Below are 27,766 nucleotides of genomic sequence, written 5' to 3' on the forward strand. Positions count from 1 at the left end.
CTGTCCACCAATTCTGCATGTTTAATAACGATTTGTGAACCCACGCAATTTTAAACTTAAAAAGTCGTAGCGAATAAGGCCACAAGTTTAAAGCTGACGTCAGAGTTTAAACTTGAGATTTATATAGTGTAAGCAGAAAACAAATCCTGGGCCCTTGGACCTAGCTATACTTCTTATATTTATTAGATTTAATCATTGATTTCGTGCTTTCGTGTACACGATTTTGTTGTCTACTGTCCATGGAAATGTTACGAGGAACGATATATATTGATGACGTAAAATTTAAACGTCTTGTGAAATTGCGTGTTACAAATTCCATTCACAAAAGATTTATTCAATGACATAGGGAATCAGGGTCTTTGGCGGTATGAAACATAGTTTATGCGTGTTTAATTTAAAATAATTAATACTATAAATCGACTGTAAAAAACTTAACTAAATCGGCAGGTATCAAGGAGATCTTTGTCACTATGTTCTCTTGGAAAAGTATATTTACAAAGTTACCCCAATATAGGTAGACAATTATTCAGTGCGTTTTTTTTTAAATATACACACTGTATTTTGTGCCGAATTACGTGTTGTTTATCGACTGCTATTGAGTAAGATACATTGAAATTAAGTTGAGTAATTTATTAACTATCTTCAATACCTGGCAGAATTGTGTTATTACAGTGATAGTATTAGAAATAGCGTTATTAATCGCGTTCAATTATGTGGCCTATCATAAACATTTTTTTCTGTATTTGTAAAAAGAGGTAAATAGTATATATAAATAGGTAATAATCATCACGATATTGACTTAAGAGGAAAGTAGCATGTTAAAAATAGGCCAATTAGCCAACCTGAGCTCAGTCTCAACGAGACGTGTTTAAATGCGATTGAAAATCATCAGACACAGACTTCATCAAATATTAAAGTTTTTATTTGCAAGTGCGTGTGATATTAGTTTAGGGGTGTATATGAGCATAGGTGCCTGAATATAACACTTTTATTAACAAAACATGTAACTAAAAATAACACGTTTGTCTGAAACACCACCACTTCCACTATGCTCATCGCCTTATTTGCTCTTTAATCTTCTTGTACCTTGTTTTGTCTAATCTTTTGGGGTTGTCAATCTATACTATACTAGCTTCAGTCCAGTTCCTACAGTACAGAATCTGGGGTTCCTGAAAAACCTGCTAGATCCTTTATCCTTACCTAACGTATGGCCTCTCCGTTTTATATTTTTTTTACTGGGCTATACTCTTTTGTCACTTGGATTAGCGTCCATCTAGGATCGACTAGCTGAATCACAATTATCTGATACTAAAAACAGTGAGTATTTGTTGTTAGATCTGTATTATTCTCCATTTGTGCGTGTTTAGGTAAGTCAAGAGCTTTCTTAGGGTATGGCAGTACTATGCGTTGTGTATCATTTGTATCCTGTTAGTCTAGCCTATCTACCTTTTTGCACATCATAACTTGTTGTAGTTATTGAAAACCAATCATCAGTTTTTTCTCTTTTGTTTTCTGGCGCAACGTATTGTTTATTGGTATTTTTTTAAAGAATATTAAAATTGCTTTGTAATAAGCGACATTGGTCAATTATGTTTATTTTCTTTTATTTCATTTTTTTATCGTGTTCTAATTGTACAGCTAACACTACAGCTTTACACTTTTGTACTATATTTTTTATTTCATCGGTGTTCATAGATTGTATTGTATATTTATCAAAAATCAATGGTCTCATTTATTAACATAAACAATATATGTAGAGTCCATTAAAAATATCTTTCTTTGTTAAAAATCGCATACTTTCATTGCTTTTAAAATTTTTGTGATTTTGAAGATGTTGTGGCGGCAATGTAATGTGTAGTGTTTAGAGTACACTGCCGAAGATATGTTGGGTGTGGAGAATGAAGAATGAAGAAATTCTATTTACTGCTTTTCGCGAAGCAAAATAAACAAAATATTCATTGTACATCATGGAATTCTCCAAAGTAACGCCTGCTTCCATTCAATATTCAATTGAGTCACGTTTGTAAGTACGACTAGTTTATGAGGGCGTATTTTTATTAGTGGCTTATGATGCGAGGAGTTTATTAAACCTATAATATCAACCGGTGGACTTCATTGGCTGTTAACCGCCCGCGGGGTAGCCCTCACATATAACGACTAATGAAAATGTGCTCTAAGGGTGTACCTTTGTATATAAAATGTTAAATATTAATTTTTGTGTCGATGCATTATGATAAATAATGAAGTAATTTTTAAACTACGATTTTAGGAGACTAATGAACTGTATAAAGTAATATGATAAATGTATTTCGATATTACGCGCTTCAAAAATTATATTTACTCCAAATACCTATTTGCCTTGATAATATGTAAATTATCCCCTTTTCCGTATTAAATGTCGATAGAATAAAAATATGCCTCGTAAAAGATATAAATGATATATGTTGAACTTGTGTGCGCGAGAAGTCAGCGAGGTAAGACTCAGATTTCATCTTTAGTCTATATACAGATACTTTCGAAAGTTAACACTTACAGTTTTTAAATTTAGTAATTATTTAAATGTTGCAAAGTACCTAATGGTAATAAATTAACCTACAAGTAAGACTACTGGGCTCGCGAACGCGACTTGTGCCCCCAGTTCTCAAGTCAATCGTGACAGTGGCGTCAAATTAGTATAGTTTTGTCAGATTAAGCCGTCAATGACAATGCAGTATTTGTATCGCTAAAGTATTATTTGAAAATAAACTATACGATCATGTCAAAGCTTAATTTTTATTGGCTCGTTATTTTCACGCACGTGTGACAACGTATATATTGAATCGCGCGCACACTTCAATAAACCAAGACAATTCGTGCTCATCTACAGTCCATTATTTTATATCCTATTATTTAATCAATATTTTAAAACCATTTTAGTGCGAAGTATTTTACAAAAAATCAATTGTGATAAAGATAAAATAAATGAAAACAAACAAAATAAGATAATCTTTATTATGTGTGTTTTTATTATTTTCTTAACACTTTAAAATACACACTAAAAAGTAACGAAAAAATTGTTTTCATTATAAGGCAATTTATACTTTATACTTTATTGTATTATTTTATCATAGTAGGATATTGTGATACGACTGAAGCCGCAGATGTGATTTCAAAAGCGTCAAATACAGCTTTGGCGCATAATCATAGCGAATACGATGAAATTGTCTGTCTGATATGCGAAACTGGAGCGAAAATGTCTGCTGCCCGAAAAACAATACGGAGATAACAACGGTGGCCACCGGTAAGCAACTGTTGGAGAAGTTAGGGAATCAAGCCGATATTCCCATGTATGTAATTGGACGCCTCCCATTCAGAGAAAATGGCGAATTGCCAGCGTCGGGTACGGCTGATATTTGGATTCAATTGTTTGATCAGGCGTTTTTAATTGTTTCGTATGTCATTCAAATATTATTCGCGTAAGAGGTGTGCTAAAGCTTTAAAGCACTTGTGCATAAAATATATTATATGCAATAACAAGTTAAAGTACGTTTTTAGTTACGAAGCACGATCGAATATGTCTCTCGTGCTTGATACTTATGTTAATTGTGTTATTTATCTCATGGCGCCAAGTGCAGTGATGTACAATCTAAAGTATTGTTAACGCTGTATGTACGACTGTTCTTGTATATAATCCATCAATAAAGTTGTTGATATTTCAATTGGTTTTTGTTTCATTTAGCTCGACACGAACCCTCTCCCATCAGCGACGAATAGGGAAAAAATGAAATTAAATGAAAATACACTTAATTGTACACCTAACAGAAATGAAATTATATACAAAATTAAATTATATTCAAAGGGAGGACTTGAACTAGAATAGTAGTCGAGAAAACGTAGTGTGGCTGTTAAAAACTTAAAATTCTAACACCATACTATTTATTTCTTCTTCTTCTTATAGCTAATGTGTAAACAGAATAACGATTAAAATGAAAGATGTTTTCTTTACGAATATAATACGTTTTTATTATATTCCATAAAAGCAAAAGTGCGTCTGTTTGTTTATTAGTTGTTTTTTTACCTACCTGCTAATGGACAAATAAACCATCTCTGCAGAATTGGACACCTGGTATTTTAATATTCTCAAACATGACGGCCGATTGGCGCCGTTGGCAGCAACTCTGTTTTATGAGTGCAAGGCTGTGGGTTCGATTCCCACAACTGGAAAATGTTTGTGTGATGAAAATAAAACACGTAGGTGTAAAGCCTCATATGTTTTCGAGCAGCGTGGTAAGTATATTCTCAAAAACGCTGTATCCTATGTGTAAATTTATCGAGGGGTAAAAAATACTTAGAATCTTTTCATCAAATGTTTAGATTTGCTCGAGTACCTGGGCTCTGGATTCCACTCTTCTCTAGGAGGCCCGTGTCCAGCAGTATTAATTAATTCTATCGACGATGACGTTGCAGGTGAAAAATGAAAACGCACAATTTGTTAAAAGTTTATATTATTGTACATCAACTATGTTTTAGAGGTAGAACATTCTACTCTTAAAGTAAACGGGTAGCGTGGTGAGTTACAATTAAATAATTTCAAATCGTTCGCCCGATAATATCATCTATAGGCGGAGTAAGTATACCCAATTAAAAAATATATACACAAAAGTTAATACATTCTTGTATGCGTGTATTGTGCAGTGAGATGTTATCGCCACTAGAGGGATAGAGCCTATTCCACCAGATCCTTGATTTAAGTTTTCAAGTTAACAAAATTGACGCGGTAGAAATATAATGTATTCAATGATGTAGCTCTCGAACCAATGCCACAACACAATTTAATAAGAAAGATATATAAATGTGTTGAAACTCTATTAGTTTCTTCGTTAATGTTATTTTGAAAGAGATACACATATGGTCTAATGGGATGTTCTTTGGACAAGAACTAATATTTAATCAGAGATATGGTTGACGTTTTATTACGACGATAAACATGTTGATTGAAACGGCTCGTAATTTGGGAATAGGAGTTGGGTACCTATTTATTGTCTTAACTCATAATATGTATTTGGACGCTTAAAAAAATATTTGTGATTAACGATGATGTGACTATAAATACATATCCGTCTCCTTTACAAATGTGACATTACCTGGAGATTTACGCGATTTGTTAATCATCCCAGGTCTCTGAAGGCTGAAGAACAACCTAGTGTTTAAGTCAAACTTATATTCCTAGAAATCTGTTTGATTTAATCACTGGGATTTCAACTCTGCGGGTTAACATCTCACTGGTATTATGAGAGAAATGACTAATTTTTCTTTTTCTTTTTAAAGTATGCTGGCCGTGACTGCGCTGCCTGAGAAGTGTTTGGAACCGAACAATAAGAGGGCTTCAAAATTATCGCGAATCTGCTTAGCTTTAGTACCGCCTACAGTGAGGTATTGGTCTGCTAACTTCTTACGCGCCGTCTATGGGTCATAGCAATCTTCATCCTACGCAGGAGGTCGAATCAGTATTCACTCGCTACTGTTACGTACTTTACTTCGGTGCTACTCGAGCCCCAATGAGTGCGAGCGAGATAGGTGGATAATAGATTTGTGATCAGACGGCTCAGATGGTATCGGTTATATTCGATTCTTAAGCTTCTAATCGAAGATCCGTTTCGACTTATGCAGCTAGTTTGAAACTCAAATTCATTAACACTTCCAAGCAAGCGTTCTTGGCAAAATAAGACAGGATCACGGAATTTGTTTGAAACAAACTCAAATTCTCTTATAATGCAAAATACAATTATTTAAATCGTCAGATAAGCTCTCGCCTTTATTTTGCATTGTCAGAACGTTGCCAAAGAAACATAAAGCGTCATACTTTACCCGATTATTTAGATGGCTGTACAAAAATGATCAAAGCTCATCTGACAGTTTAAATACTGGCCGCAAATGTCTAACGCGTTCTGTCAACGATAAACAACGAAAAATTTAAAGTTGTCTACATCGCGTACAAAACTTCTTTTACATCAATACACAATACGTTGAATTGGTGCATTAAAACTATAGAATACATCCAATATCTGATGCACACCGCTAAAGGTCTGCCGCGTAAATAATTATTATCTTTTTTGCCTCCAAAAAAAAACGAAGCGATTATCACAGAAAATAAATAAATATTATCAAAAAAAAAATTAAAAACAATAAAATGATGGCAACTAATATTATGCACCGAATTACGAAAACGAAATATAACGTTAAAATTAAACAAAATTACATTTGCAACTAAGAATACTTACATTAAATACTGGATTTAATTACGCTTTTTTTTTTTAATTTTAATTACACATCAAAAACTTAGTTCGCGTTCGGGACCCGTCGGCTTCACAAGTTTTGATATACATTTAAAATATATATAGTTTCCATCAGTGTTATTTACACTGCAGTTAAAAATAATAAGTATTTTTTAAATACGAAATAATTCTTTGTTTGTTACATTGTCAGAGTATCGCAAGCAAGGAATGTTAATAATATACGAACCAATTTACATATTAACGTATTTATATACTTGCGTCGACATATTTTAATCACTTGCTGAGCGCACAGTGGAGGTGTGGCTCTTAATATACAAGGAAAAATATGGGGCTAAACAGAAAAAAATCTCAATCAAGGAACAAGTTTTGTTTTTTTCACTTTTTTAGTAAATATTTATTACAAAGTGAAATAAAACTCGTTTAGTACGTCCAAATTGACACCTCAGATTGATCAGCTCGAAGCGATACTTTACAACGAATGTTTCGTATGATATATATAACTCACTTAATAATAACTATATATCGATTGCATTTACTTTTACACTTCTTCTATCACACGAAGACCGTCTGATTACGTTAGCTGTGTGCTGTCAATACTTCAAGAGTCCATACATTTCATATAGCGAGCCAGACTCAGATTGTTTATCGAATAACTCTCCTTTATTACGACATATTTTTTTAAAAGTCATGTACATTTTCACTTAAAATTAAATATAGACTTGATAACAAAAAAATAATTTGTCATGATTAATGTCTTATTATTAAAATCACAAAAATTATAATTAATTTTAAAATCAATTTGTAAGCTACCTAAATTGCACTACTACAAACGACACTAGATGGTCTTCGTGAGACGTACTATACTTAGTCGTGGACGACAATGCGACGCCGTACAAACAGCTAACATCTATGTGACACATCAAAACAATGCCAAAAACCTTTGTCGAATACGCCCCGCGATAAACCCCGGGTCAAAATATCCTATAAAACTTGAGAGCGTTATTCTAATATATACACACACCTTACGTCAATAATATAAGTATATAATCTAAAAATTCCTGAACACATTTTGATAAGATATGGGACTGGTTAGTCTAGCTCGACTGCTCGGCCGACTATATGGCACAGATAACATAGCGATACGATAAGTGCGGTTACACGATACCTGATCCGACATCGATGCGATCCAAGCTCAAATGTTTTGACAGCGCTAATGGTGTGATGACAGTTCTGATACTAGATGGCGCTGACAGTTGTTGTAGAAAGGGACGGATCTACTGGTAACTTATGAGACAAAATAAATACGTCAGTGTTTATTTTTTTATTATTTAATCAGCAGCGCGTATGATCAAAATGGAAAATCAATGGACGTAGGGGTCTTAAAATTGCTGGAGTGTTGGTATACATATCTCCTACTAGGCTGTAAGTCTACATCAAGTGAGTCGCAAAGTGTCGCTGGATAACTCAGTGGAAGTCGAGTGTGGAAATATTTTTATTATTGCTATGTGTGGCTTAGTTTATTAATATATTTATTTTACTTTCTTTCTTTTCTTTCATAAAAGTATAAAAGCGAAAAATACTTGAAAAGTATAAAAATTCTGTGAGCACACTGTGGCATAATTGTACATAGGCAGGCACCGTATCTCAAAACGTATGAAAAAACGTTAAATATTCGTAATTCGAGCCTTTGTATTGAAAAGCCTTTTATCTTATTTCTTTAAAATCTGAACCAATTTGTTTTCAATAAAAGTGCACCTAGATCGGATCGGATAACATGTAAACGCGATACTATAAATGATTTAGGCAAGTGCGAACTGAACGTTCGCCGTAGGCCGAATCCAACTAGAAGCAATTTACGTATATGTGTCATTAAACTATACATTTATAAAACTAATATTCATACAATATAATTAATCATATTTATATAAATTCTTACGTTGCGTCCTATTTGAGCGATTTGCGGCAATTTGCTGCGAATTCAAATCATTTTTTATTTAACTAAGACCCTCCACGATTCTCTAATTCAGGCTGATTGAACGTTTATTACCCACAAGTGAGTGCAAAAAAAATTACAAGAACAACAACTTGGCAACAAATGTGTTCACCTTTGCAATAAATATGAACAACTTTGCAACTTTGAACAGCTTTGCAAAAAAATATGAACAACATTGCAACTTTGAACAACTTTGCAAAATTTTAGACCGCATTGTAACTATTCGGGTAGCTTATACATTCGATAGGTCGGAATTGTCTTGCAACAGATTAAATAACTTTGAAACCGCTGGACAGCTTCGCAACAAACCGCTCATTCACAAGGAAGCATTCAACTGAAAGCTACTTGTATACATATTACATACGTAAGAAGCACGCTTAGAGTTACGCTAGTCATTCAACACGCCTGTACAGCCGTGCAACTAAACTAACGCGTAAGAGCACACTAGCGACATGTCGCTCGACAACAAATAGCTAAACTATATTTTGTATGAAATTATATAACATGAAGTGACGTCATCATTCTTGTTTGTATCTTCTGTGCTCATTTCACATAACAATAAAACATCTGTCTCTAACATGTATTTCGTTAAGAGGCGTTATTACACAGACCGAGAACTGATTTTGTGACGTCACACTAGACAGTTCTTATTTTTTTTCTTTAACTCTATCTTTGAATCTCACGTTAGGGGAATAAAAAGAAGAAACACAAAGTTAAAGATAAAATACAATAGGCGGCCTTATCGCTTAGTAGCAATCTCTGCCAGGCGGTCTTAAGATTAGATCAACACGATCATTGTTTGAAAGTATTGACGTCAAAAATATACTCCACATGTAGTTATAATTTAAACTTAGATATAAATATCTCTGGTGTGATCTTACGCAAAGTTGCGGCATATAGCTTTCCTTGTCTAACACAGAGTGAGTTTTTGAGACGGGATTCGTGAGTCAGCTAAGATTAGCGGTAAATATCGAACATTTGCTGTTGCATTCCATCAAAAGCTCCAAAAAACGTTTCGACGTAAATTTAAAACCCGTCTAATAAATAGGAAAAAAGAACAAATGGGTCAAAAATAGGTAGCCGGTATTCAGTTTTGATAAGCTAGTTAAACGTTAGGTATGGTTAGGTTAGTGTAGCTATATCTACGCAGTCGTCTCGTCAACTCAATCTGTATAGCCGCGTCCCGGTCAAAGGCAGACGCTCCCCTGAATGGGCTCTTAATTTTAGCAAATATACTGGTCGTTCTGAGATCTGTTCACAAACTGGCTTACTTATACTTGGCCATAACACAAAAGATGTTACAGTTCACACCACCAAAGTTGTCACGAAATCTGCTGGAGACGTACTCATATAAACCCTGGGATGGCATCTCAACAAAAGATGTCTGGTATACCTGGGCCCCAAGTCTGCTATTGCAAAGGGGAGAGGTACTGTCAAGTAGTTCCGCCTAGAGGGCGCCAAACCGACAAACTGTCTCTGTCTTGATTTTTTTTCGCTTCTTTTCGTTATAGAAAGTCATCCGAGACAATAAGAGAATAAAACGCAGCAGCGTCCTCTGTGCTCAGTGGCGTGCACTTCATAAATGCACAAAAGCACTGCCTACCCAAAAAATTATTTAAAACTGGTATAAGAGGAGGATTTTTGTCGTTTTATGCAATTTTCCTGCTGTATGCATACTCTGGTAATAAACCAAGTGCACGCCACTGTCTGTGCTACTACAACCATTTACTGCGATCACCCGCCTCTTTCATCACTAATCGGAGTTCGCAACTAGCACCAACTTTCGTGATGGGAACTGTAAACGGTTTTAGTCTAAGACGTTGTTTAAAACTTAAATAATATAAATTTAATTTTGCAATCTACTTTCATTCTTATTTGTTTTGTATCATAAAAATATCAAACTTTTAAATCATTAATGTATATAATATGTACATTTAAAATATAACAGCGGATAACTACTCTGTCATCAAAATAAACTAATCTATTTTATTTGATGAAAAATAATATTTCTCCAATCTATTTAAATTAAAATTACGTTGTTATTCAATTTAAATATATGTATATGTAAGATTATATTTTTATACATAATATGTCTGTAAATAATTTTACGATAAAAAACAATTGTTGCAAATATTCAAATTTCAGTATACATTTTTTATAAAATTCTTAAAAGAAAACAATCGTGTATGTTTTGAATAGAGTTATTTTGACATAAAATAATGCTCTAATGTTGAAACGAATTATCATATCGCAAAATATCAAAATCGAAACTCGTTTGAACACTCATAACACAACTATGATCCTATATTTTTAACTGTGATCTTAATAGCAAAATATTAAAAAAAAATATATATATGTATCTTACGGAAATCTACCATTCAGTACCATTGCTAGAACGTTCGAAGAGTATTTCCTCCGTAACATTTATGTCTCAAGTGTCAATAAAAATACGAACGCACGTAATTTCGAGTAAATAGTATCTATTTAGGAGTTTCTATGTGCTGTACATATAAAAAAATATCTAATATTCAAAACAAAACACTAAAGATATTACGTAGAGGTAACTACCCACTATCTATGTATTAGGTATATTAATGTATATGTTGGCAGATATGTTATTCATTTACACTTTACATGTACTCTGTTTTTTTTAAAAAAAGTTTCGTTTTTATATAAACTATTTTTCGTTTTAGGTATAACTTAGTTTACTACAAATACACTATGTTATATATGTATGTATATATATTACAGCTGAACACACTTACAAACTGGTATATTTCTTGTTTGTTTGCCATCAGTGGAAATGTTAACAAAAAGTTAATTACCGCTGAATGTCTACAACACAAAATAATTTGTTTATAAACTATAAACCTGAAGTTGAGGGAAAATAAATTTTTGAGGGTGAGCAGAAAATTATTTGTACGTACTAAAACATAGGAAAACTATCCAATTATGACATAGCCAATAAATAAATAGAGCAGAAAAAAATCTCGGTAAACCCGCTTTCAAACTGAATACACCACATTGAAAACTACATATACTGTGTTTCTGGTTTCCACGCCACAAAGAAAAATTCTGATATTAACCTTGGGCATGAGCTTCTTTAAATTCTTATTAAATTAGCATTTCCACGGATGGCACGTTTTCGAAATCGTAAAACCTTTAAAAACTGCAAAAAAAAACTCAACCTTTTTCGATATAACTTTCAAAATACTGGCATACATATTACGCTAGACCTAGTGCTACAATATATAGTAGCGGTACGTGGTACCAACTCTAACTATAACATCTTTACAGTCATTTACATCTGCAGCCCTAGTATTTTTGCGCCATAATTCGGCGCGCACACCCATCGATATGCGCCGGAAGTGCCGAAAAAATGCGACACGTACCGATATATCTCTTTCGGCAGGCATTCGAGTTTCTTCGGCGCGTCCGATGCTGTGGACACGTACTTTTGCCGCAATTTGATTGTTGAGTACTGACGCAAGCGCCTAATTCCGCACCTGTGCTGAATGGGTGAACAGTTTTAGTTCACCTCTTCATCCATTTAAAGCTGATCGCACGTTGCTACAAGGACTGCACGCAACACACTTTCGCGTACGTAAAATGCGATAAGGACAAATCAGCATGTGCGAGCAACTTTCGCAGTACCTCGAATGTCATAGAATTAACGTCATAACATTTATCTCTTTGTGTTTTTCAAAAGAATTAGAGCCAGCTAATTCCGATATCTTTTTGAGATACAAAATTTTAAAAAACTACGATATTGACTCATTTGAAATGTGAATCAATCCACAGATAGTATATTCATGATAATATTACATTTGTATATCTTCTGATCCGCATCAAAACTTTCACCGTTGCGTTATTCACATGGAGGTTTTACAAAATTGATGACCACCATCTGTCATAAAGTACACAGGGTTGCCAAAATGTATAATCCATATAATTATGTTCACGTATACACCTACAGCTACACGTAGTATTTAGTTTTCCAACACTCACGCATCAGGAGTACGCGGTGTTATAACGCGTGCCAGGGCGGCGTCGTAGGCAGAGCGTCAACGCCCACCTCTTCCCCGGCGATGATGGGCGTCGTGGGCATCGTGGGCGTCGTTGGCGTCGTGGGCGTGGTGTCGAGCGGGCAGTCGCAGTGGTGCCGCGTGTCGAGGAAGTTGCCGTAGTCGTCAGTGAGAGCGCTGTGGCGCACGACGCACACGTGTCGCCGCGCGCCCGACCACCACCAGCTTTCTGGAACACACAACCACGTCCGCGTGACAGGAACCTCAAGTCCAGTTGACAGATCTGATGACACAGATCTGCAACGTTGAAGACCACCCGGCTAAGTTTGTTGAACCACCATTCATTCATTCACCATCTTAGCACCCTGGTCTAAGAAGAAACCCATTCTTCCATTACCATTCGAATCTTTAGTTTTAAGTTCACGAATATAGTTATCGACATCACTACTCACTGCATGTACACATTCTGTATGTAAACAACGCATCTAAAGTGCCATCCATGTGCCTATTTGAATAAAGAAATATTTGACTTCGACTTCAAGAATGTACCTAGAATTCATTGCTGTATATCATTTTAGTAATAGTAAATTATTTGTTTTTTTATTCCACTACAAGTTAGCCCTTGACTGCAATCTCAGTCTAAGATGGTAGCGGGTAATCTGTTGGGGAGTATGGTAGCCTAATCGGTTACTACGCGACATCGCACGGGAACACTAAATTGGTTAGCGGCACGTCTTTTTCGGTAGGTAGGGTAACCAGCCACGGCCAAAGGCTCCCACCGGACCAGACCAGAGACAATTCAGAAATTATAAATTCCTAAATTCCCCTGCCGGCAATACCGGGACCTCCTACTTAAATTCACAGCGGTCACCGTTGCGCCTGGGAGGTCGTCCAAAAGTCCGGAGAAGTAGTAACACCATGTTTTTATTTCTGGAGCTTAGCAACATTGATGTGTTCCAGTCTGAAGGACACGGTAGCCGGTGTAATTATAGCACTTTACTCGCACGTCCAGTGCAGTGTTGCTCTGTTGATACAACGCGTAACCGACTTACGAAGTAATGTGGAAGGGTGCATACGTATATTTCATAAGGAATCACCCTGTAAACTCAAAACATTCTAATAGTTTACTTATGACAATCCTATTGAAGATAAAAGACCAACACGCGCATAGTACCTACGCTACGAAACGGGTACCCAATAAAGTGGCTGGAGTCACATGATTTTAATTTTACATGTGATGTTAGACTATGGCAGCGGTTTACTCAAAAACTATTAGGTGTCCGGTTTCACAGGTAAGTCTTAGAGACAGTACATAATTCACCTCTAAGGCCTGTGTAGTATTATTTCATCAACATGTAGACAATTTTATTCAAGGTCAAATATTACTTTTTTTTCCACATTTATAATTTTACTTGCTGTTGCCCGCGTTTATTACGAATTTTTAATGATTCCGTCGCTACCGTTTAATTTCTATGTTACTCTCCATGATCGCAACTAACTCTATAAGTCAAAAATCAAGTTGACTGGTTACTTAAGCGTGAAGGAAGGACACGCAAACAAACAAACAAGACACGCTTTCGCATTTATAATATTAGTAAGAAGATGAATTAGGAAGATATTTCAAAAGTGTGTTTTCAATCAACACGACTGAAACCTGCTCAGTGATCGGTTTCAAATTGTTCTAGTAAGCCCTCCACGGGGCGGAGAGCCCAGTACTCTAAATCCCCATGCGCACTTACGAACTTTAACAACGCGTACTAAAATAAATAAATATTTATTAAACTCAGACAGTCGTCCATTTACAAGTGTTTATTTAATGGCAGTTACCTCTGCTGATGTCAGCATCTGTGATCAGCTCTTCATTCATGAGCGCCGTTAACGCGTCGTCTGTGTGTCTTGAATCAGCTATAAAAATATTTCAAACACACATTAAGATTTGCTAAAATCCGGCTCGAAGGACCAAAACATCTTTATGTATTTAATGTACCCGGTGTATGTGCTCAATTTATTCTATTACAGTTGAAAGAAAGAGTAATTATGGAATGCTCCAAAAAGTTAGAGGTGTGTACGTAGGCCTCGAGTGTCTAGCCACTAGGCTATAGACACAAGTATGATGCTACACACACGAGTACTAATTTTTGACGACCTCCCTGGTGAGCGCCGTGTAGATGTCCGTAAGAGGTCCCGGGTTCGATTCCCGGCAGGGCCAATTTGAGAATTTATAGTATCTGAATTTTCTTTGGTCTGGTCTGGTGGGAGGCTTTGGCCGTACTACCATACCACCCTACCAAAAACGTGCCGCCAAGCGGTTAAGTGTTCTGAAAGTGAGCGATGTCGCGTAGAAACCGATTAGGGGTATGATTACCCATCTTAGACTGCATCAACACTTGCCACCAGGTGAGATTTCAGTCAAAGGCTAACTTGTAGTGGAATAAATAAAATCAAAGAAGTCATTTAAGAACTTGTTTCAAGCCCCATACTCACTGTTCTCCAGTTTAACGGCCTGCTCCTCCTTGATGACGGCGGTGGTGGGCGTTGTGGGCGTGGTAGGGGTGGTGGGCGTGGCCGGCGGCGTGGGCGCGGCGTCGACGCCCGCCGCGCCGGCCTCGCCGCTGCTGTTCGAGCTACATTCTGGACTGTACGGCGCCATCTGCAATAAATATTACAAACATGTATAAAATTACCAAGTAGGCAAAAACCTCTCAGGCCTTCTGAATTCATAACTCTCTTTTCTTTTCAAAAAGGATTTTACGCGAATCGGTAGACTTCGCATGCCTTTGAGAACGTTATGAAAAGTGAAAACCCCTATGGTTTCCGTTTTGCTTCACCGTTAAAACCAGTGAAATTTAAATTGCATAAATTTAATAAAACGCACGTAACTCCGAAAAGTCAGAGGTACGTGGCAAGGATTGCACTCGATCCCTCCAAAAGAGAAGCCGGAGCCTTATCCACTAGGCTAGGTATATGATACAGAACCCTAAAAATGCGTAATTAATTTATCGATAATTTATGATTATTTTACTTCATCGTTATTTAAAATCACAGGATATAAATAAACTAATCATTGTAAGATTCGAAAACTGTATCAAAATAATCAGTTAATGACAATACGCTATGTATTTACGATAATCAATAAATACCAACAAGATAAATAATTATATTTCAGTCCAGTGAAATAATTTTAAGTAAGGTAAATATCTTCTTTTTTTTTACGACAATACTCTTACGCCATCTAGCCCCAAAAGTAAGCGTAGCTTGTGTTATGCGTACTAAGATGACTGATGAATAATATACATAAATACTTATAATATGCATATAAACACCCAGGCACTGAAAAATATTCAAGTTTTCCATTTGTGGGAATCAAACCCACGGCCTCGGACTCATAAAGCCCACTGCCTCAATCGGTCGTCTATCTTCGAAACCGCCGATTTTGATTTGATTAACCGGCTGGTGATATCTGAATTTGACTTAATAATATCGACGTAATATTACATTTGGGTGAAAAGAGGTCTAAACAAGACTTGCGCGGACTTTCAACCATAGCATCTTTTTTCATCGTTAGGTATGAATGTTAGAATGTTATATAAGGTCAAATCATAGTCAATAACAAAGTTAGTTTCCTTTATGTTAATATAATACTTATATTCCATTCAATTTTCCTCAAAAGATTTTCTTTACTATGAGTTACTTTGTCTCTAAAAATATTTTTTTACGCGTTTCCTGCTTTAAAAGGAAGCACACGCAGTGCCATTATTATTATTCACATTAGTATTCAACGACTTCAACAAAAATTGGTACAGTTATTTATGTTGTAAAATTCTTTACTAGCATATTAAAGTACCAGTAACCATTGAAATACATAGATTCATTCCGAAGATTTGTAAACAGACCAACATAGTGACAAAAACATTAAAATTCGTGCTTTTATCATACCATTGTCCCAAAGTAAAGATTGTCATACAGACATCCGATAAACGGTCACAACACTAAACTTGTGTACTTGTGTATAACCATTATCAATGATATAATTATCAATAATATATATATCTATATATATAATAATAAACAGGGGTAAGCTTTTCCTATTCTATGTGCCCGTATTTTAGCAGGTGGACACATCTATTGGTAGCGGATGTATTCGGGGGGGTATAATATTTGACTCCTGGCTGTGCTAGCCCTGCTGGGGTACCATACACTGACTATTTTGCTCCACTTTTCCTCGAAATAATCTTATAATGACTGCTTAATGTGAAGCAGTTATTCCAAGATAACAGTCAAAATCTTGAAATTAGCTGGGATGATGAAGGCCATGGCATGTTGGATACTATTCGACGGACGAATACTCACCCTTAAGCTGCGTTTGCGTCTCTGCGTGACCTCTGCCATTTTGTAGCTGCTGTCCATTGCCCAGTACGAACCCTTCCCAGGGTCATCCTTACTTCGGGCCACCTTCATAAAGCACTTGTTCAGTGAGAGATTGTGCCTTATTGAGTTCTGTAATAACAAACCAATAATGTATTATGTAGTCTATTCAATTTCATAGTGTCGGTACACCGGCAGGAGAATTTGGCATCTTACATTTATGCTTTTATTTGCTTTTGCAATTTTTTTTCTTTACGTGAATAGTTTCAGTAAATTAATATAAAACAAAACTAACAGATGCTCTAAACCATACCCTTTAATTGAAGTGGCAATGGGCTGGTCACATCTCCAGGTGCAAAGATAGTAGATGGACTAGAATTCTAACAAAATGGGTAGGACCAGGCTGTAAAAGTAATGTTGGCAGACCTAAGAAAAGATGGGCTGATGACATAATCCACATTGCTGGGATGGAGTGGATGAAAGAAAGAAAAGTGTGGAAAGATATGGTGGAGGCTTACACCCATCCTAAGGGATCCATCTAACATAAGGACTAACACTAACTTAAGAATTTATTAAAAATCAAAATTACCAATTACTAACACAGTTAGTTTGTAAGGATTGAAAATTGTAAATTTAGATGGAATAAATTAAAAACTTTATTATTATTATAATTATTTATGTAAAGAATATAAACAATGTGATATACAAACCATCCAACCCTTCCCAGCCTCTTTGTAGTAGGGGAATGCATTACAAATATAATTGTATATTTCGTTAAGTGTCATCTTGCCATTCGGTGAACTGCTGATGGCCAGTCTGATCATACTTGCATAACTGGAATAAGAGTAATTTTAGTTTTAGGTTTAGGTGTGACAATTATTTCAACTAATTTGGTTAATTATATATATGCTTATCCTATTTTAGTATAATTTATGGTGGAATAACCTAGAGGAAAACCAAGAGTTGTTTTGTCTGTTTGGTCCCATTTTCAAGTACAGAATAGAAACATAGACCATTAAAGGCAAAAAATAGATGTGCATCTATTGTGGTGGTGAAGGCGAATGTTAAGGATGCACAAATGCTTTTACCTTTTCACAACTAGGGCTAAAAGCTTGGTATTCCTCCATATGCTATCAACGCCTGCTCTCTTATGACGGACATATCATGCAAGGTGGCGATAAGAGTATAGATACACTTATTATCAAAGTAAGGAAACACCAAAGGCAAGAGTCCGAGATGCTGTTCACAAACAAGACGGGCAGAAAAGCTGAGGGACCCCAAATGCAAATTTTACATATAGATATAGACCTCGGATAGAAGCTGATGGAAGCAACTGGTCTGTACAGGGTTGCAATTTTATTTATTTAAGGGACAATCAACAGGTTACAACAACAACGCTTAAAAACTAAACTAAAAATGAAAAAACATATAAATGTTATATTGTAGACCCACTTAAAGACTGCCACAACTTGCAAATAAAAACTTTATTGTCAGTTAGAAGGAGAAAAAACAATTAAGAGAGACATAAACTAGCTAAACTAACACAAAAAAGAGTAAAGGAAAAATAAAAAAAAACAATAACTAAGTTTAAACAGTACCACCGTATTGCGATAGGAAGTGGTCCTTTAGTTTGCAATTACAACAAGACCACAATCTTCAGCAATGAAGGAGCAACGAGGGAAAGAACCCTTATTTTAAGGGGAATATTGTGAAAATGACACCAGAATTATAAATGAATTTCGTTTAGTTAAGACAGATCAAAAACTTAGTTGTTAAAAGGACCAGCCCATGAGTATACCCTTCCAAACTGTTAACAGTTCTCAAAAAGCTTTTACAAAACAATTGCTCCTAGATTGACCACAGTGAATTGGTGAGAATTTGAGGAACAAATACAAAAAAAAAACCACATACAGAACCTAGAACCTAGTCTTTTTTAAGCCTCTACCTGTATTTTGTACACAAATATTGAAACTACTTATTTAACCTTCTATATTTATTTGTTTGCTACAAATTGTGAAACTAGCCAGATTCCAACCCACTTTTAAGCCTCTGGCTGACATGGACAAGGTCTCTTGTACATTGAAACCAAGAACAATGCAGAAAATTATTTTTCCAAACTTATTGAGTGCACTCATTTATTCAATTTCAAATATGGAATGAATTAATAAATACACTCTTATTGTACACCACAGAGTATAATTTAATCAAGAGGTACAATTTTGATAAATAGTGAAATGTGATTGTAGGTATATACCCATCTGTAGGATGGTAACAGTAGAACAGTACATTATATATTTTAGTATGGATATAGTTAAAGAAGTGTAGATGGGCTGAAACTACTTATTATTTCAAACAATGTTGCAGACAACTGGTGTGTTAAAATGTTTCCTTAATAAACGCAGTACACAATTTCTTCTAATAAATATTAATGCAATTGAGTATAATGTATTTTGAAAACACAACAAGTCAAAATCATACAGAACTGATGAGTCATGAATAAATAATTTGAAGGTTTCTGCTCTTAAGGAAAATAGTAGGTATAAGTAACCATAGGTAGTAGTACCTGTAGGCTGGCTTGGCATGTTTGATTTTATTAGTGTTCTGTGAGAGCTCTGTTTCCCTGTTGTTGTTTTCCTGTTGCAGTGACGGCGGCTGCACGTCCTCGTACAGGAAGCGAGGGATGGGCCCCAGGGGACTGTGCCGCGGGGGCCCCGGGCTGTATGCCGGGAGCCACTCCACTCCTGGCGAGTCGCTCATTGTTCCTCATACAACGCACTTTCTACACCGACTTCATCACATATCCATCTCTCAACGTAACACGCCAAAAAAATCCAAAAGCACTGCGTAGCCCTTGTAACAAAGTCTTGTGGGCGTCGAAATCACTCGCTACTCGCTACCTTTTATGAGGATGATCTCTGATATTCATTGTAAAACACCAATTGAAAATCCTTGGAGTGTCGGCAGAAATCACTAACACAATTTGCGAAATTGAGTGCAAACAAACCGAAATTAGGACAAGAATTAGCGTTAGACATCAATGAAACATTAAAAAGAACGTAAAACATTAAAGAAAACGTAATTTTTCAGAAAATGAAATTATTATGACATTTGAGGCGCCTACAACAAGGAAAATGGCGGCAGACAGATAAAATTAGGACATTATAATAATGTAGTGTTTAAATCCTCTTTGATTTGAATGCAATGTATAGAGCGAAAATATCACGATAGCAATCGGAATGAAATCAATTATTTTTTATTCATCTCCACATTTATCGTATTTTCAAAGAGAAAACGTATATGCTGCATTTTTATGCCAGTTTTATATTAAAGATGCCCTTTGATTCGAAACTATCCTTAACAAGAAAGATAAATTTGAATTGAACGTAATCCTTCCTATCCATTGTTGATAGAAAAAAAAATGCAATTATATCAAATACACGGCTGTTGATCATAATATTATAGTGATAAAGAGGCTGGTTATTTTTTTTTGATCAAATTGAAATGAGAGTTTCAGATATTTTTTTATATCTATCGTTGTATCTTTAAAACTAGGAAACGGATTTTAGTGCAGTTTTCAGCAATAGATTTTAAATCCATACTTTGTCAGTTGTTGCCTGCGATTAAATTCGTAGTTTGTGTTAGTTTACTGTATAATAATGAAAAAATATTTACAATGAAATCGATATGGATATGTCCATCGATATTGTGTTTGTAATACGTCTACAATGTCAGAATTTGACAGCATGTGAACTGTGAAGTTTCATTTGAATTTCAATAGTATCTGACAGTTTTTGCGCGTCGTTCGGGTGGGGTGAATGTGCTTCGTGTTAGTTTTATTTTTAACGGTTTGTTGACAATAATAATTAGCAAACGCGTTTTAAAATTGCTAATTTGTGAACACTAGTTACTTGGTTGATGTGGAAAGTGTGGCTCCTGCACAATGACGACGCAACCGGAGGTCGGGGTGTCAGATTTTGTCCTCCTGGACAATTTGACTACGGACAACTTCATCGAAAATTTACATTTGAGGTAACCCTCCGCGCTTCAATTAAAATTACTATGTATTTCTAATAATAAATACACAAGATATCTTGGCAACTTTACTTTTAATGTCTTGTAGTTATTATAAAGAAACCTTTGAAATACTTACTGTAAAGTTTTCGTATATTCTTCACTTAATTAAACTTTTTGAAGCTACCAAAATCAATTTTAAAAGGCCTGAAATAAAAAGTTAAGTCTAATGTAAATTTTTTTTTAGCAAACTATAAAAGTTACAACAGTTCCACAGTTGACAAAGTATTTTTATTTTTCTTATAGTTACTCTGTCAAATCTACATCGATTTTGGTAATTATTTTTTAATTACAAAGGATATTAAGTCTCGTTTCCTAACTCACTCAAGAAGCTAAAATAAAAGAAGTGAACAATGTGTTTGTTTACTGTTGTACCAACTGCTTGAATAGTATTTGTCTGGAATCACTTGAATAAACAATGTTCATTATATTAATTAGCTACTTCAAACCTGATATTGTTTTCTACATGTTTATCATGTACCACATTCCATATCATAAATTTATTGGTAGGTAAAACTGGACCATACTAATTATTCCATAAACACATATATTTTAATTTTTTAGCAAGTCTATTCCGTTATTTTTGTGCAAGTTGTCCCTAGTAAATAATATAAAAAAAAATTAAATCCCTAATTAATTTTTGCTTAAAAGTATTCTTTATTGTTTACAACATTTCATAGAAATAACTCCAGAGTGTAATTTATTCAAAACAAAAATATTATTTACTTACACATAATGCTCAAAATTGTATTTCATTTCATCATTTCAGATTCCAAACACGAAATAATATAAAATAGTTGGATTTTAATTTTAATTTTAATTGAAATTTAATTTATTTTTTAATTGAAATTTAGTTGATTGTAATTTTAATTAATTATTGTTTTTTTTTCTTTATTTATTTTTATAATCTGCCTTATATTTATTATGTGTTTATTTTTAAAATCTGTCTTATATTTATTTTGTGTTAAATTTTGTATATGGGTCCCCGACCTGAAATAAAATGATTTTTTTTTTATTTTTTTTTATTAGTATCTGAGTAAGAGTAGGATAAATATCTGTTTATCATCTTATTATTTTGTAGAGATAGTAGGAATATGGCTAACAGAATCTAGATTTATTTTTCATCACTGTTATAATTATGATGCTTAATTTATGGATCCACTTTTACTTTTCCATATAAAATAAATCTATAGAGTTTAGACCAGCCTTCTTTTATGCAGGTTGATATACTTAAATAATAAAATTTCTTTCATACATAGATGCATAATTACAGAAATACAGTATCTATATCAGTTATAAAACAGGTATCATGACACCTTATATTTATTAGGTGTAAACATTAGGTAATAATCGTAATAAATTAATCGTTGATTATACTTGCAAATGCATAAAACAAGTTTTATTACTCATGTTAGTAAGCTACTGGGGCATATGAAATGGTTCAAATTGCATGAATAACTTAAAATTAGTTATTTTGTTATTTTAATTAGGTTTCATTACCTTGACATTAAGCTCATGCGTTTCCTAGAGTACAATTTTCCGAGTACAATGGTTTGGTTAAAGAAAACTCCCATATGCTATTAGCATCTTTTTTATACAAACTCTACCAACATTGTGGTGAGTATTTCAGCTCTTCAGCATGCAGATTAACTAACTTTTCCAACAGTTGCTAAGTGGTGGCCGTCTGTTGTCCCATTAAGTAATGTGTGATGAGTTGACAACTGTACCTATCAAATTGGTTTCGCGTAAACACCACAAGTTGGTGACTTGTTGGTAAAGTTATTGAATTGTGTAAATTGCCATCAATAAGACACTAACTAACAGAAGATCCACTCTCTTAATAGCCAACCAGCATTCAAAAATATACATACCCATTGTAAATTATAAGATGTTAAAATAATGACACTCTATAGCCAATAATTTGAACGTTAGAAGCAAAAATAAACTTGCAGTGCAGTGCACTAGACTACACAAAATAAGCAATTCATTTAAAGGAAATTGTATACAATTTTACAATAAATTACCGGTTGATATCTTGGGGAGTTCAAAGTTTGTATTAAGCGAAAGCTTATAAAAAAGTCCTATTATAGTATAAAGGATTACGTAAACGATAAAAAAGCTTGTGTGTAAACAATTGCTCTAACCAGGTTGCTTCTTAAATATTTTCTAATGACAATGTGAGATGGTGATAACAAAAAGAACACCCGGCTAAGTTTGTTGTGGGCTTCTTCTTAGACCAGGGCGCGATTGGAACCCTCGTAGCTTTAGTTTTAAGTTTACGATTGTAGTTATCGCCATCACTACTCACTGCTATGTACACATTTTGTATATAATAACGCATCAAAAGTGCCATCTATGTGCCTATTTGAATAAAGAAATATTTGACTTGACTTGACATATTTTTTACAAAGAGTAACTAGCTATTTAATTTGTGTCCTCCCTCATCTCTCATTCTTTCCTGCATTGAAAACTGTAATCTTGCATTAAGCGTGCAGTTCCACTGCACGTCTTACCCTTACAAACCATTGTCCCTAGCAAAGTGCTGTTTTACTTCTTTCTTTCCAATATGCACTTAAGATTCCTAATGCTGTTCTAGATTTTCCGCTATAGGTATAAATATTTTATTTTGTAATTTTGATCAGCACCGATCTGAAAAGTGTTCACTGCCAGAAAAGTGCTAAAATCCGAGGGCTCTGATACATCAGACAAGGTTACAAGACAGGGTTACAACCCTGCATAAGCCCTGTACTTTGTGCATCTTTCTATCTATAGATAGTAAAATACTAAGTTATTCTAGTCTGGCATTGTTTATACGCCATGATGACACTAGCATCGGACAATGGCGCCGTCATCGCCTGATGTCATCGCTCAAGGTGTAACTTTTTTTCCTTATGTATTCCTTGTCTCTATTTGGAATAGATGATCGAGTACTAACCTTTGATTAAAATTCCTTGGTACCTTAGAGATGATCTACGTGCATAATGCATTTATAATGAAGGTTGGCGAACATTCTAGAAACGTGAACTGTTGACACAGGAGCTCTGTTCCTAAAGGAATTGCAATCTCAGAACCCGCAAAGACATTTTTGAGAAGGTATCCCATACACACACCCACACAAGCACCTGCAAATTCGAGTAATATGGACCTTTACTTTGACCTAAAATTTGAACCCATTTTTATTCTCTCAGAATGAGAAGGGCGGAAGACATGTTTCACTATGCTGCCCAAGTGCGGAATGTTAGAATTCACATGACTAAGAAACATGGCGAACTCTCAGGCAAGTAGGTTTCCTAAAGCATTCACCTTTAATGCTTAAAACGCACATAACTCGGAAAAGTAAGAGGTACGGGCAGGGGATTGAACTCGGTATCTTTCTCGAGAGGCCAAAGTACCTCACCATTAGGCTATCATCGCTTCCATTTCCATTTTTTGCAAACACCTGATAGTCGTTCACTAGGTACTTTAATTAAAGCTACCATCTTGTATTGGAGCAGCTGTGTGGTTCTCAGCTCTATGACAGGCAGTGGCGTGCACTTAATAAATGCACAAAAGCACTGCCTACCCTAAAATTGATATATATATATCAATTTTATTGATATATATATATCAATTTTATTGATATATATATATCAATTTTAGGGTAGGAGAATTTTTGCCGTTTTGTGCGATTTTCCTGCCCTGGTATGCATACCCTGGTAAGAAACCCAGTGCACGCCACTGATGACAGGCCTGGGTTTAGCAATGCGTCATTCATTAGGTTGTCGCTGATGAGCTTGCACTCAGCTGGTCGGTCCAGAGCTACCGGAATGCCAATAGACTGCAGTCTGAAAGTTCCTGACGGTTCCGCCTGAAGTTCTGTCGTGTGAAATCGCCTCGTTGGATAGTTCCGTAACTAAACAACGCAACGGGATTCTATTACTAGCATCTCATGAACCACAATAGGTACAAAGTTGGCATTTTCTGAGTGTGTATTTTACTTTAATTGCCGTTATAACAATATTTCATCTATAGCCTATACCAGTCCACTGCTGGACTAAAGGCCGCACACCGCACAGGCTAACGCTGGGCAGACGGTTTGGCGGTCGCAGTAGATCGTAATAGTAGTACACAGGACGATGCTGCCAGTTCTGCTAGTTATAATACCTCTTAATAGAAATTAAATTAAATTAAAATTTAAGGGGTCCAAATAAGAAAATTGTTTTTGCTCGATCTTATGAAGGCATTTTTCGGCAGTGTTTCATATTGCATTCAAGTACGGGACACTACGAGAGTACGCGTGCTTTACAGTATTTTTTTTAAATCCTATTATTAAAAATTTTGCTTTATTTAATTAACAGTTTAATACACCGATCGGACGAGGAAATCCAAATTACGTTTAAATATCAACACTTCCAAATTTAACATCATATTTCCGCAACTTATCTAAAATAACTGCCAAAGTGCGAATCAGACTCGCGCAACGATCACGGAGCGAAAGGTTGAAAAACGTCGGAAAATCCGAAGACTAAGCTAATAAACCTTTGAATCTACTATTCAGTAGATTTAAGTATAAGTTTTAATTTTATTCAAAAAAAAACAATATACCAGAGAGTAATCCCACAAAGGTTTCACTTTCTATGATGAGTTGCGGAATACTGTAAACAGCAACTACCATCAAGGAAAATGTTATTCGACCACAGCATGGTTATTTGTTCAACCGCGATTGTTTGAATGACTTCATTTCGCCCAGAATTGAATGGCATACGTTTAACAGCTTTTGCTGCCTTTGTATGTACCGCATCATTACTGTGAAATGCTCAGCGCACGATTAGACGACATCGTTACTCTGTAACCTATTCACTCTTGAGAAATTTAGGCTATGCGACGCTTGAGTATTAATTATTATAAATACTGACTTATATACTAGACGTTTCAAAAGCGCTAATTGAGTATGCATATTTATTTATTTACTTGCATCCATGTATTAACATAGTCATGAGGCGTCAGGGCGTAGCAATAAAGAAACAGTTTGACCCTTATCTTCTCAGTCGGTTCGCTCTTGTCAGAGCGGTCGTGGTCGTCATTTAAGGGTTGTGGCACGCTTAACTATTCGTCGCCACTCCTCTCTGGCAGCTGCCTTTCTAGCACACTCATGTAAGGGGACAGCCACTGCAGCCTTTATTTGGTCAGCCCATCTCATGGGCGATCTTCCGCGTGATCTGGTGCCCTCGATTCTTCCTTGGACAACAAGACGTTCAATGGAGTCGTTGTCTCTTCTGGATACGTGACCAAAGAACGAAGTATTCTCATACTAGCCTGTACTATGGAGGATAGACGTTGCGTGATGCCGAGTTCTTCAACAATGGCCTTATTGGTCCGGAATGCATTCCAAGGTATTCTTAACATTCTTCTCCAGCACCACATCTGTCCGAATAATTAGTCACTATTAAAGATCGTCAAGTTAATAAATCTATAATAATATTAAATAATTGCTCAGCCAATTGTTTAGTCATTTAATTATGTTAAAAATTACTGAAATGGAAATCAATTGAAATAAGATGATTATTTAATTTGATATATATAACATAATATTAGTGTATATTTACTAAATAAACGAATTTTTAATTTTTGAATAACAGTGGAGCGCATTTTCTTTAATACAGCCGCGATATGCGGCAAAGTTGTTGAGCACAATCTTTGTTAGTTAGCGCTCCCTGTTTCTAGTCGAAAGGGCTCCGTTCTAAATCAGCAAAATCTTTTCAGCACCCGTGGCGAAGGGGTTAGCGCTGCGGTGTTATAAGTTGAAGGTTCAGGGTTCTATTGCCGGCAGGAGAAATTGTGGGTATTTAAGATTTCTGAATTTTCTCTGGTCTGTACTAGTTTAAACATAGAAACTTTAGTTTCAGAATGCAAAATATAAATTAAGAAGGTTATTTGGAGCCAACTCTCCACAGTGGCTAGTAAATTTGATGTCATCTGAGATACAGAATCGGCCTGCTGGTGAGATGACATTTGACTTTTCATCCACATAAGAAATAAGCTATGAACTATTCAGGGCACCATTTGTATGTCTGCTGTCTTTAGTATCCTGTGGCATTACCGGTAATAACCATAAGACATAAACCCTTTTCGCTTTCGAGGGTTCGGGGCCATAAGAAATGAACGCTCTTGTCTCTTGAGTTTAACGCCCGTAAAATTTGTGAACTCAACAATACGTTGTTAAGTTCTACCACTGCAATTGTAATAAATAATAATATGTATTACCAATTTATTTTCCTCCAACTACGGTTTTCGTCCAGTTGATTAGTAGTCGTAGTATTATTATTTATTGATGGATTGTACGTCATACCTACGATCGGTAATCGACCAAGTGCTTCGTAAAGCAACGAATTCGTAGAAGGTATATCATGCAATTCGAAAACTTTATTTTAATTTGTTTTTATTAGCGTATTCGCGTTTATTATGTTTAGTAGTAATATATTTAATTTATTTACTTATTATTTTATGTGTATACACGCAGCACCTACCTCTTTTCTGTACTTGGGTTTTCTACGCCTGAAAGAAATCGCTATGTAACGATAAGGCCGCCAAATTGTATAATTTGTGTTGTGATGTTATTCTAATTATCTCTGTACTTTCGTTGGGTGTGCAATAAGAGTGAATTCATTCATTCATCATCTTTATCATCAACTACTACGGTCGTCAACAACTGAACATAGGTCTTTTGTAGGGAATTCCAATGTCTAACATATTGGGCCGCGTGCAGTTAAGCGTTTTAAAGCCGCCTACTGTACCTTTCATCGCATCAATCTATTACCGGCCCACTACAGAGCACAGGTATCTTCCCACAATGAGAAGGGGTTAAGGCCGTAGTCCACCACGCCCGCTTCTGGCCCAGTTGGTGGACTCCACACACACACCTTTGTGTACATGCGATGCGAAGCGGTGATAGCGCATTGGGTAGGAGCTCGACTTCACTTTTGGGGGGCCTAGTTTGAATCCCAGCACGCACCATCTAACTTTTCTAAGTTATGTGCGTTTTAAGTAATTAAAATATC

General features: G+C 35.4%; 2 protein-coding genes across 2 annotated transcripts in view; one reads left to right on the forward strand and one right to left on the reverse strand.

Annotated features, from left to right (window-relative positions):
• Positions 1-10,580: 10,580 nt before the first annotated feature.
• Positions 10,581-19,766, reverse strand: LOC120629018 (forkhead box protein J3-like). The gene is made up of 6 exons (XM_039897744.1): positions 19,222-19,766; positions 17,369-17,492; positions 16,644-16,790; positions 14,778-14,943; positions 14,121-14,198; positions 10,581-12,522 (listed from the first exon to the last, which is right to left on the reverse strand). Exons 1-6 carry the CDS (start codon positions 19,413-19,415, stop codon positions 12,296-12,298), a joined length of 936 nt encoding a protein of 311 aa, XP_039753678.1. The 5' UTR covers positions 19,416-19,766; the 3' UTR covers positions 10,581-12,295.
• An 832-nt stretch (positions 19,767-20,598) lies between these two features.
• LOC120628565 (unconventional myosin ID) overlaps positions 20,599-27,766 on the forward strand; it is a 50,252-nt gene continuing 43,084 nt past the window's right edge. Inside the window, exon 1 of the mRNA XM_039896994.1 lies at positions 20,599-20,687. Within this exon, the coding sequence (XP_039752928.1) occupies positions 20,599-20,687 (89 nt within the window). The remainder of the gene's footprint in view (positions 20,688-27,766) is intronic.

The sequence above is a fragment of the Pararge aegeria genome, chromosome 13, assembly GCF_905163445.1.
Source record: "Pararge aegeria chromosome 13, ilParAegt1.1, whole genome shotgun sequence".
Classification (NCBI taxonomy): Eukaryota; Metazoa; Arthropoda; class Insecta; order Lepidoptera; family Nymphalidae; genus Pararge; species Pararge aegeria.